General features: G+C 37.3%; 1 protein-coding gene across 1 annotated transcript; it reads left to right on the top strand.

Moving 5' to 3' along the window:
- The first annotated feature begins 7,181 nt into the window (after positions 1–7,181).
- On the top strand, positions 7,182–10,094 carry dmrta2 (DMRT-like family A2). The gene is made up of 2 exons (XM_077224150.1): positions 7,182–8,034; positions 8,435–10,094. The coding sequence occupies exons 1-2, from the start codon at positions 7,584–7,586 to the stop codon at positions 9,286–9,288; spliced, it is 1,305 nt and encodes a 434-aa protein (XP_077080265.1). The 5' UTR covers positions 7,182–7,583; the 3' UTR covers positions 9,289–10,094.
- Positions 10,095–11,335: the final 1,241 nt, after the last annotated feature.

Genomic DNA, 11,335 nt, shown 5'->3' on the forward strand with positions numbered 1-11,335 from the left:
CAAGCACTGAAAGGTAAGATTTTCTTCAAGTTTTCATCATGCTAAATCAGGTGTGAAAGACTGGCAAATCCAGCCCGAGGAAGAAATGCTGGTTATGCATTTCTTGTGTGCGTGTGGTATTACTGTTTCAATGACTGAATGATAGGTTAATACACGCAGACATCAGCTTTGCATTGACCCAGAGAGCAGTAATGTGCAGGTCGGAAATGCTGTCATTTAAATAGTGAACTGATATTTATTTCGGCTTGATCCGGCTTGTCTACGCTTTATCATCATCGTTCTTTTGGCAGGTGTGGTCGGAGCAATATGAGAAGAGTGCAATAATTCCCACAACTGAAACAGTAATCATCCTGTTTGAAAAAAAAAAAAAGATTTAATACACTTGATTTTTTTTCTCCCCATTTTGTGTGGTATTTGGGAAAAGTATTTTATTAGCTTTTAGACTATATATATATGACATTTTTATTTCTGTTTATTTGAGATTGATCGATGGATATAGGTAGATATGTATGCATTCATGTAGGATATATATATATCAAAATGGACAACTTGTCAAAAGATAGAATAAAAGTATATTATTTGTGTATACAGCCTATATATATATATATATATATATATATATATATATATATATATATATATATATATATGTATATATATATATATATATATATATATATATATACTATAAATAAAGATGAGGCCTTAAATTAAGCAGTCAACTGAAATTACATTACACTAACTTAAAAAAAGTTGTTGAATCTTGTGTAACATAAAAAAGATGAAAAATGCTTAATTTATTTTGATTCCATACCATATATATGCAGCATATCAACATTTTTAAAGATTTGTTAGAGATGTTTTGCATTTGATGTCATGATTTGATTTCCTTTTCTTTTTCTTTCACTTGTCAGAGCTGTGACGTCTCAATCACTGACTGAATTGTAGCTGCTGTCAATCAAGAATCCGTTTTACCAATGCCATCATGGTTTGATCCCAAACTCTCTACTTACGGACAATAGTAATTTTGTGGCTTCCTGTGACACAGATTCTCCTCTGGCAACATCAGGTGGTGACTCCATTCTTCAATAACAAAAGGGAAGCGTTCAATAATGTTTGACTAGTCTTTAAGGGTCAAGAATGCTGCTGGCCCTTGGTGAGAGAAGAGAATTCTTGACGCAAGTGATCTCTTCTTTGAAGCAGTTCCTGATCCCACAGCATCCACTCACCCAACGATGCTGAAATCCCAGACTAAACTAACCTGGAGGGTCACTCAAAGTTTACTTTCTCAGAGACGCTAGAGAAACAGAATCTATGCGGCTTAAAGAGTCGCCCGAAAAAGGGGCTCATTTGTGTTGGGCATTGTGTGCGAATGGAGTGAGTGTGGCGGGAGGGGTTGGTGTGAACAGAAATAGTTTTATTGGCTGCAACTAAAAGAAATACTTCAGTCATCCTGACGGATCTCCAAGAGTTTTCAATAGAGTTTTTATGCCTTCCAGTTTTACTTTAGGTATTGAGACCTGAAGATGATCAGACTGCAGATGGAACTTTCTTTTTGACTGTATTGGGATGATTCCTCAATTAGGGAACCTTTTTACGGAAAAAGATTTTTGCTTATTTTGTTTTTCCCCTAAACTTTTAAATCGATTAACCTTTTTTTGTGTGTCTCTCTAAATAACTGAATTAAATTTGCTAGAGTTTCTCTTCCCCTCTTTAATGCATTGTTAAAATTCTAGTTTGCACTTTTTCCTAATCACACGTTTAGTTAATTTGATATTTATGTGGTCAATTTGTAAAAAAAATTAAAATAAAGAGATTTAGCCAATACCGGTTTTTTTTTAAAGAACAGTTGAATTTAAAAGGTTTGGGTTTTGTTTGGTTATTGGTTATGAAAGAAATGAGCATGTAGCAGGAGGCTGAGAAATAACATTCTATTTTAATATTTTTTTAATTTAGTTATATATTTTGATGAGGTTCAGTATATGAATGATTAGATCTTAGTAAATGACAAATGTAGGATGTAGGCTTACTAGCACTTATTTGGCTATTGATGTATCCATTTTAACCCCAAAAATTATAAAACAAGTAAAAAAAACTGGTATCAGAAATAGTTGCAACATTGTACTTCATTTTCCAGTGAATCACAAATGCCCAATTTTATCCTAGACAAACAACATCCAGTAGGCTATGTGAATTGATTGCTGATTTCATATAAATTATGAATATTTACAAAGAAACATTAAGACATCACATGTTCTTCAAAAACATTTTACTTAGCAAAGCAAAGAGGTAAATCTTCAGGATACCCCCCCCCCCCCCCCCCAAGCTATTTCTTTATTACTTTTTTTGGCATTGAATAAAAATATTTTATATTTTTACCAGAGCTATATTAATAATGTCAATAGGCATATAGTAATGCTATTCAAAATGTATCTATTTGTTTATCAGTCTTGTTGTTGTAGGCTACGGTTGTATTGTAGCCTACGTCATTGTTCATTCACGGGTTTTGACACGTCAAAAATGTAGATCTCAAAATTTTCGCTTTTCACTATTTAAATTAAGACACTAGTCTACTTAATTAATTTCTTAGTTAAAATTAGCGGTGACAAATAATAGTTTTCTAGGCCTAATTGCAGAAAAGGTAAAATGTGCATTTATTAAATATTTCAAGTAGCCTAGTGTTCAGCAGCTTTCAGCGGTGACACTGATCATTAATCTTTCGATATTAAAAAGTGGTCCAGAAAGTAAGTTGACACGGCCATTGTCCAGGTTAGCACAAACCCCGCTTCCCACTCCTGTCTCATAAAAAAATTCTGCAAGGGAGAAGAAAAAATAATAAAGCTGTGGTATTCGGATTATCGTGGACGAGGATAAAGCATTAAATGGGGCTAAAGGGCCCTGAATAGGCGCAGTGGCGTGCGAAGAGAAGCAGAGTAATTATTGCTTCATAATTGTGTTCTTTTTCTTTTTTTCAGACAGCATCACACTGCAGAGCCCCACTTGGAGCGGTTGTGACATTTAGGAGGCCGGTCTTTGTGCTCAACACTTCAAGTTTAAAAAACAAGGCCAATTGAGTCGGCGCAGCTCAAAGCCCGAACCATTGTGAGGGACCACATTGAGTTTGGATTTGGGACAATGGTGTTTCTCAAATTTCTTGCAAAAACCTATACTCCATCTGTGATCTCAATGAGCGCTCTTTCATTGGGTTCCTGCTTTTCTGTTTGATTCGTTTGTAAAGGGAGGCAGATGTGGATGGATGGAGGCCGCATTTTAATTGGTTGCTGCCTGAACACACACTCACATCATCTGTCGTCGGTGATTCTGCATCCTTGGTGTAAAAAGTGAAGTGCGTCTATACAGTAGGCCTAGCCAAAGATTACAGTAATAAGTGGGTTTTTTTTCTAAAATGGCCTGTTACATTAGGACGCCTTAATAAAAGTCAATTCTCATTTTACACTTTTACAATTTTCAGTTTGAACAAAAAAAGAAGACCATAATATTACTGTGAAAAATTATAAACATATGATTTTACATTGCTTTAACTTATCAAAAAAGTAAAGCAAGTTTCGATTTTTTTGTTCTAGGGTCTATAGCCTATCCTACAAGATTCAACTCATTTTTTAAAAGTCAGTTAAATGTAATTCAAGTTGAAATTACTTAAACATCCATGTTGATTGTATAGCCTACTAAAAAAAATTAAGAGAGCAATTTTATTTTTAAAGTGTTGCCTAATAGTGTAGACTATTGCCCACCAGACCATGAACAGAATGCGTTAAGATTTGAAATTAAGTAGAAAGCGTTTCATTTCGTCTTCCACAAAGATGAATTAAACTTGTTTGGTAATATCCAATATTTTGTTTTATTAAGCTATAATAAAAATGCACTAAGTAGGACTAGTGGCCTGGGTGCTTGATTAAGAGTACACTACAAAATTAATACATACTTATATAGGCTAAATAAATAATTATTGAAAATAAAATATTTTTTAAAGTAAAGCAAACCGCATCGAGCAAGCGTCCATCCCGAGTAAGCCAATAAAAGCTTATTTTAACGCAGTTATTTTAAGCGCTTTGTTCTGTGCCTTTAGGGGAATGCCATTGCTGCGCTCAAGGGTCCTGCGCGGCAGCTTTTCATGTGAACAAGAGGTTAACAACCTAATGAGGACTTGGAGACGAGATGAAGCGTGTAAATACACTGTTTTTTCTAAAAACCCGCGCGCTCGGCACCCTCATTCCCCTTTTTATCTGCTACTCTAACCTCTGCTGCGCTCTGCGCACTCAAACCATTCCAGCAGGAGTTCCTCGGGGAGGCAGTTCGGGTCCAGCCGCGCTCCGGCCGGGTATCAGCGGAGAGTAAGATCCTTATAATAGCGCTCCGGGGTGCTGGAGGAACAGAGACATGCTGTTACATATGTCGGGTCAAGCATCTCTTTTGTGCCACTTTAAAAATGTGTAAAACTCAGTCAGCGGTGCAGATTCTAAAGGGAGTGAAAGCCTTGTATGGGTTTTTGATGCATAGGTCTGATGAACTGTTGAAAGAATGTTGAATTTCCTAAGTGCCCACAGTCAGTTTTAATTGCCCGGGGGCATTTAATTGGAATTCACAGAGACGCCCATTCAATTGAGAGGTTTTCTTTTTCAAGTAAAGTGTGTTGAGGGACGGATTCATTATTCAAACTACATAAAAATATAGGTTATGCAAGAACAGAATTAGTAAATGTAGCCTACACTCTTAAAAATAAAGGGGGTTTCAGTGCTTCTTTTAGAGAAGAACCACATAGGCTATCAAAGTTGGCTCTGTGGTTGTTCTGAGATTTAAAAAGTTCATAATGTTTAGATTATATGTTGTTTACAGACAAAGTATATTGATTAAAATGTATTGGATTAGAATAAGTTAATTGTGAATACCAACGTTTGAGATTGTGTTATATAGGCTTTATAATAAGCTTTAATGTTTTAAAATGCATTTGTTGGTATTCTACATTCCACCTTAAATTTTTGGCATTAAGTAGCTTAGGCTATACGTACTTTACTTTTTAGTTCGTGTGTGTTAGTTACATTCCGAAAGTTGTGACTATTGCATGGCCATCCATCGACAGAACAGCTACACAAATCCGGCTTACTTTTCATATCTGTCAAAGATCACAATTGCTCAGAGTTGTGCTTTCATCATCTCTCAGTTTATGAACAATCAACGCCTGCTTGCGGGTTTGTAATGATCTCGGGATGTCTATTTTCAGTCGCGTGAGATCGCTGCCGAGATAATGACTTTGAATGTCAAAAAGCTTTAGATTAATATCGTCTCTATTAGTGTGCTGGTTGGGTAATTAAAGGTGCAGATGAGAGCGGCGGGGGGACAGATGGCATTTGCTTACTGTGATTGAGTGTGTAAACAATGGGAAACAGTGAAGGCCCACATGACTTAATGGAAGAGTGCGTGAAATTCAAAGTCCAGGTACCAGAGAGAACAGTAGGCTACAGCGAGAGATGACAAAAAGCTTCCTTAAATTTTTGGACAAATGCAGAACCACTTATTCAGAAAGAAAAAGGAATAATATTCACCTGTACGCCTGATGCTTTTTAGCAGATGTAAGCGAACGACATTTAATTTTTTAACTGATAAACAGCATTATATATATATATATATATATATATATATATATAAATGGAACAGTGTACAAATAGTCCTTAAATATATAAGTAGGCCTATAGGAATAGATTCAGTAGGCTAATACTTCAGTAAAGTATTTTCAGTGAGTATTTCAAAATGCATTTTAAAGTGCTCAAAATGTTAAAATTATGACACCCTAATCTTGAAATATTGGATAACTATATAGAGAAAATTATGTTTATTGTTTAAAATACGACGCTACTGCACGAACAGACAAATTAAAGCATTGCAAAAATAAGCTAAAGGAATCTCGTTGGCATTTTAAAACCTGGCTAGTAGGCTACAATAATCATCCTTGCTTTTATTTCTTGAACGTTTCGAATCATACAATAAAATTGTCTAATTCTATAATAATTTAACAACATTAATAATAGCTAGGCTACTAATTACACTTTCTGTTCATTTTCGTATTTTGAACAATCGGTAGACTTTTAAAAGTATGAAGATCGTTGAAAAATGGTCAAAGGCATGAAATATATTCGAGTCACATCAAAAACAAGGTTAAACTACAAGAACGCGTTTACAATAAATAATACGATGCCAAGGAGAAATAAAGTGTTTTAATTATATAGATGTGCGGCAAGTAGGCTAATACAGAGAAACAGATAGTCTTCCAAAGCCTTGAGATATAGGCTAGCCAACACTATTCCTTCTATCGCGTCAAACCATGAGAGACTTACATAAATAGTGTTAATTTAATTTATCTCAGATAATTAGGCTACTATAAAATATCATCATGTCGTGTTTAAATCGATGAGAAATTCCAAGCAGGGTAGGCTACACTGATTTTTTTTAGTCGAATAGATGTGTTTAATTCAGGGTAAGTTGTAGGCTAAATGAATGCTACACACGAATGCCATTTTCAAAAGACGAAACAATGTGTAGGCTACAGTATACAATTACAAACACAATTACAAACAACGAATTGCCCTTAAAATCTAGCGTGACAACTTACCGTTTTGCGTTTATCGATATTGACGTCATTCTATGAGGCACTGGCTCTTCACTACACCAAACATTTAGAACAAAATCTTGTCTTTCAAAAGTTAAAAACCGTGTTACTTATTTAGGCTAAAATTCAGTTGTAAAGAAAATAAATAAATTTGTTTGCTGTTCAAAGTCTGGAAAATCCCGTGATCGAGTTTTAGACAGCTATTTTGACTAAACGGCGATGCCAAATCTTTCAACAATGCATTTAAAGAATATATAGGCTATAGTAGCAATAGTCAATTGTCTTACAGGATCTATTGCCTGTGTTGTAGTAAATAATTTCTTATGATAAAAGTTTTATGTTTTAGCTCTGCCGCTGCGTGATGCTTGTTATTTGAGAAAAGAACGCAGGTGGACACAGTTGAAAAAGATTCAAGCCAATCAGATCGCTCCTTCCCCCTTTGGCCAATGACAGGCGCCACATTGTTGTCAAATTTGTCTAATGAAAACGTGGGCGCAACAATAGATCGAGAGGGATCTGTATCCACTGAAGATCTCTCGAGGAAGTTAGTGTCTCACACTGGCTCCAGCAGCAAACTCTGCTCTCTCAGACTCTCGGCTGATCATTGAGTTTAAAGTTAGTTTCGCATTGCATTCGATGGATTTTTGTCTTTTAAAAATTGATTTTATTTGTGTCAAACGAAAGTTTGATTTCTAAAAGAAACAGTTTGTTTGGGCTGCTTGTGGACTGCGCGCAACAAGTTGAAGAACTCACTGGAAAGTGGACTTTCATAAGCGATCAGAAGTGTTTTCTGATCTCTTCTTGGACATTGGCATTCGGGTTGTGTTCTTCGTCAAGTGCTGAGCTGAAGAAATTCACCGGGTATCGATTCTGCCCAATGCTTATGAAACATCTCCAATCGAAGACTTCGGTTGCGCTCGTATTTTAACCTATCGATCGACTGTTTGTTGATTCGGAGAATATGGATCTTCGTCCAGAGATCCCACCTTCCTCCCAGGCAAGTTCGCAGGTTCATCCTGGCGCCGCCGCAGCCTCCATACCGGTTTCCATGGCCAGTAGCCTCTTGAGGGGCCCGCCGCTGTTGCTTCGCGCGACGGAGAAGTATCCACGAACGCCCAAGTGCGCCCGGTGCAGGAACCATGGGGTGGTGTCTGCGCTGAAGGGCCATAAGCGCTACTGCAGATGGAAGGACTGCATGTGTGCCAAATGCACTCTGATCGCTGAGAGACAGCGCGTCATGGCCGCTCAGGTTGCGCTCCGCAGACAGCAGGCGCAGGAGGAGAACGAGGCGAGAGAACTTCAGCTGCTCTATGGCACAGCAGAGGGTCTAGCCCTGGCCGCTGCCAACGGCATCATACCTCCCCGGCAAAACTATGAGGTCTTTGGCCCAGTTACCAACGAAACAAACTCTGGTAGGTGGATCAATTCTACTGTGTATATATATGAATTCTTAAAAATAAAGGTTCCAGTTAGAATTTATATAGAAAAACATGTAGTCTGTGTAATGTATTTATTTTATTTGTATGCTGTGCAATGTTATACATAACTCAATACGTTGATCTGAAGAACCTTTAATGAAACATCAATAACTTTTTTAATCTATCCATCTTAAGAATTTATAGTGCTGCAAAGTGCCATTGAAATTTATTGTCAAACAATGGCATATTTAGCATGTATTTAGCATACGGTGTAGGTTCATTAAATTTAATTCCATTCACTCTCATAAATATAAATGTAATTTACTTACAATCCAAGAAAGAAAAAAAAGCTTTTAGTGTATGGCAATTATTGACGTGCATAAATCTATTTCAGGAGAATCAAACATCCAAAAGTTCGAGTTGTTCACCAAGACGCATTTACCAGGATCGATGACCTCACAGCAAGCGGCTGGAAAGTCCGTATCCACAGACACCGAATCCGTTCCAGGAATGTCGTCTCCAGATATGCGTCACGGCTCGGGCTCGGAAAACGGTGACCGAGAGTCCCTCGTGAGTTCCCCGATTGCCAAACCATTAAAAGACGGCTCGGAGACGCCGGGGTCCATCAGCCCACTTGGCTCAGACTCCGGCTCGGAGACGGATAAAGACGACCAGGAGCCCTCGCCCTCCTCCACAGCATCGCGACAGATGAACGCCATCGACATCCTAACGAGGGTTTTCCCCAACCACAAGCGCAGCGTCCTGGAGCTTGTGCTTCAGGGATGCGGCAAAGATGTGGTGCAGGCCATAGAGCAAATCCTCAACAACAGCGGCCAAGCCAAGGGCCCAGAGGAGCCCTGGACTGCGGAGCGCATGCTGCAGAGCGCACAGTCACACATGTCCTCCACCCCGCGGCCTGTGTTACCTGGAACCATGACGCTCAGCAATAGATCTGCCTTCTCCCCTCTGCAACCCAATGCGCCACACTTTGGTTCCGACCCGAGCACGTATCCTCTCAGTACACATTTGGGCCTGAACCCACTCCGCCTGGCATATTCGGCTCACAGCAGAGGCCTGGCCTTCATGCCGTACTCCACCACAGGTCTGATGCCAACACTGGGCTTCAGGCCGCCAATGGACTATGCCTTCAGTGACTTGATCAGAGACAGGACTCTCTTGCATAAAGATCAGAGCTACACCAATGGACTGTACGGTCCTCTAGTCAATAACACTCCAGAGAAACAGTGAGATAGTGTTTTCCAAATGTAGACAAAAGTGTTTAAGACTCCCAGACCTGAAGATTCCTCATTCCTAACGACTCGGGAGGCCTTGTGTTTCTGTATATAAAATATGTCTAGTTTAATCAGCAGGTAAAAAAAAAAATGTGTTTGGTGGTCGTGGCTTCTTTGAAGTTTGTGATTAATCAAAAAAGAAAATGGTTACGTGTAAAGGTTAAAGTAGTTTGGATGGCGTTACTGACACTGCCGCAGCGCAAAATGACCTGGGGTGAATTATTTTAGACCTTTAGCAGAGTAACCATAGTATTTTCAAGTAATGTAAATTGTGTATTTTAAAACTCTTCACGTTTGTTACAATCCATTTAGATTATTTACCAAACGGATTACACCCCTCGTAATGATGATGATGATCGTACAATTCCTAGAATAATTTGCTTGATTTGAAAAAAGGGACTGTTCTATAGCATTATTGTTATTGTGGAAAGTCTATATTCCATCTTTTTTCTGCTCAGTGTCTGTAAAATCGTGCCATGTTTATTCAACAGAACAGAAGTTCTTTTGGATTCAATATGGTTACTGGCTCAAGTAGACATTTGTGCTACCTTGTGAGTGATATATATTGTGTTTTACACGACGAAATAATGTATATTGCATTTCTTGATGATAAAGTCATATTTGTCAAAGTCATTTAAAAAAATAATCACAAGGAATCTAAAAAAAGATGTTAAACGATTGTTTGTTGGATGAAATGCTGAGTTGAGACGTGTACATTTCTCTGTGTAAATTTTGCAGAAAATAAATGTTATTTTATTCTTACGTTTTGCTTGTTTTGTGCATTAAAATAGTTTCTTGATCTGTTTACTTTTATCGTATCATTTGGCCCATTGTGGCATATTTAAATGCACATTTGCATATAGGTTATCTAACTTTAACAATAATAAACAATTTCATAATTATAGCTACTAATAACAACAATAATTAATAGTAACTAATAACAAAATTAATAATAATGTATTTATTAACAAAACTTTGATTTCATAAATGGTTATATTTTCAAAAAGCAATTGCTAATTGCAAATATTTAAAAAGTTGTTATTGTTAATAATTTCAGAACAATATGTCTATAGTTTTTTTTTTACAGTCGAATCTACAGTGAGCTAAAGAGAGATGATAATTTAAGCTCTTCTCGAAAGCTTCTACAGAGACAGTCTCAAAGCTGGAGTCCACTGTGTTTTCGCGTGCACGCGGAGTGTAGGCTATATAGCTGCACTATTGAAGCGCGACGCCATGGAGACATAATCCCCTCGCCAGAGCTCAAGTGTTTACTTTCTCCCCGCAGATAAAACAGTGTAAACAGCAGTGTCGGATTGACAGTGTGCCTTCATTTAACGGAGAAACCGAGCACTCCAATGTTCATAATGCACATTTGATGAGGTGCATGAAAACACATGCCCTTTTCTCGGTCTGTTTAATATTTACATAAATGGTGTTTCAATAAATATAAGATAAATTCCTCTGCCCCGATGCTTTTTTTCCGATTCAGTTTTTATTTAGTTCGGTGCTTTTACTTATTTTACAGTCCACATAATTATCCTACGGAATTTTGGTAGCCTACATTGTAAAGTGAAAAACACCGAATTATAAGAAATAATAAGAATATTAGGCTAAATTATTTAAATGTAGGCTATTGTTTATTTTTAAGGTCGTAGCCTAGTTAAATGTTTTAAACGATCAAGTGTAGCAAAGTGTAGTTTTATTTTAAAATAAAAAAAAAGCGTAATCGATATTGGCTATAGGCTAAAATTGCATTCAGAACCTGTGATCATTTCACATTTTTGCAGCAATTTAAAAAAAAGTTTAAATAATGCTGCATAAATGGAAAATGTGTCAGTGTTTCAGATTGGGCAGACTGATAGCCTACCATCTAACAATTTTGTTTAGGCTATATATAGGCCTAGGCCTATATCTAGTTTGAATTATTGCACAAAAAATAAACAAAATGGATATCCCTGCTTGTTTGATTTGGTTTAATTTTAAATAGACAGAACACGCCGTTT

Source organism: Siphateles boraxobius, unplaced genomic scaffold, assembly GCF_051911475.1.
Source record: "Siphateles boraxobius isolate OS27281-9 unplaced genomic scaffold, OSU_SipBor_1 9, whole genome shotgun sequence".
NCBI lineage: Eukaryota > Metazoa > Chordata > Actinopteri > Cypriniformes > Leuciscidae > Siphateles > Siphateles boraxobius.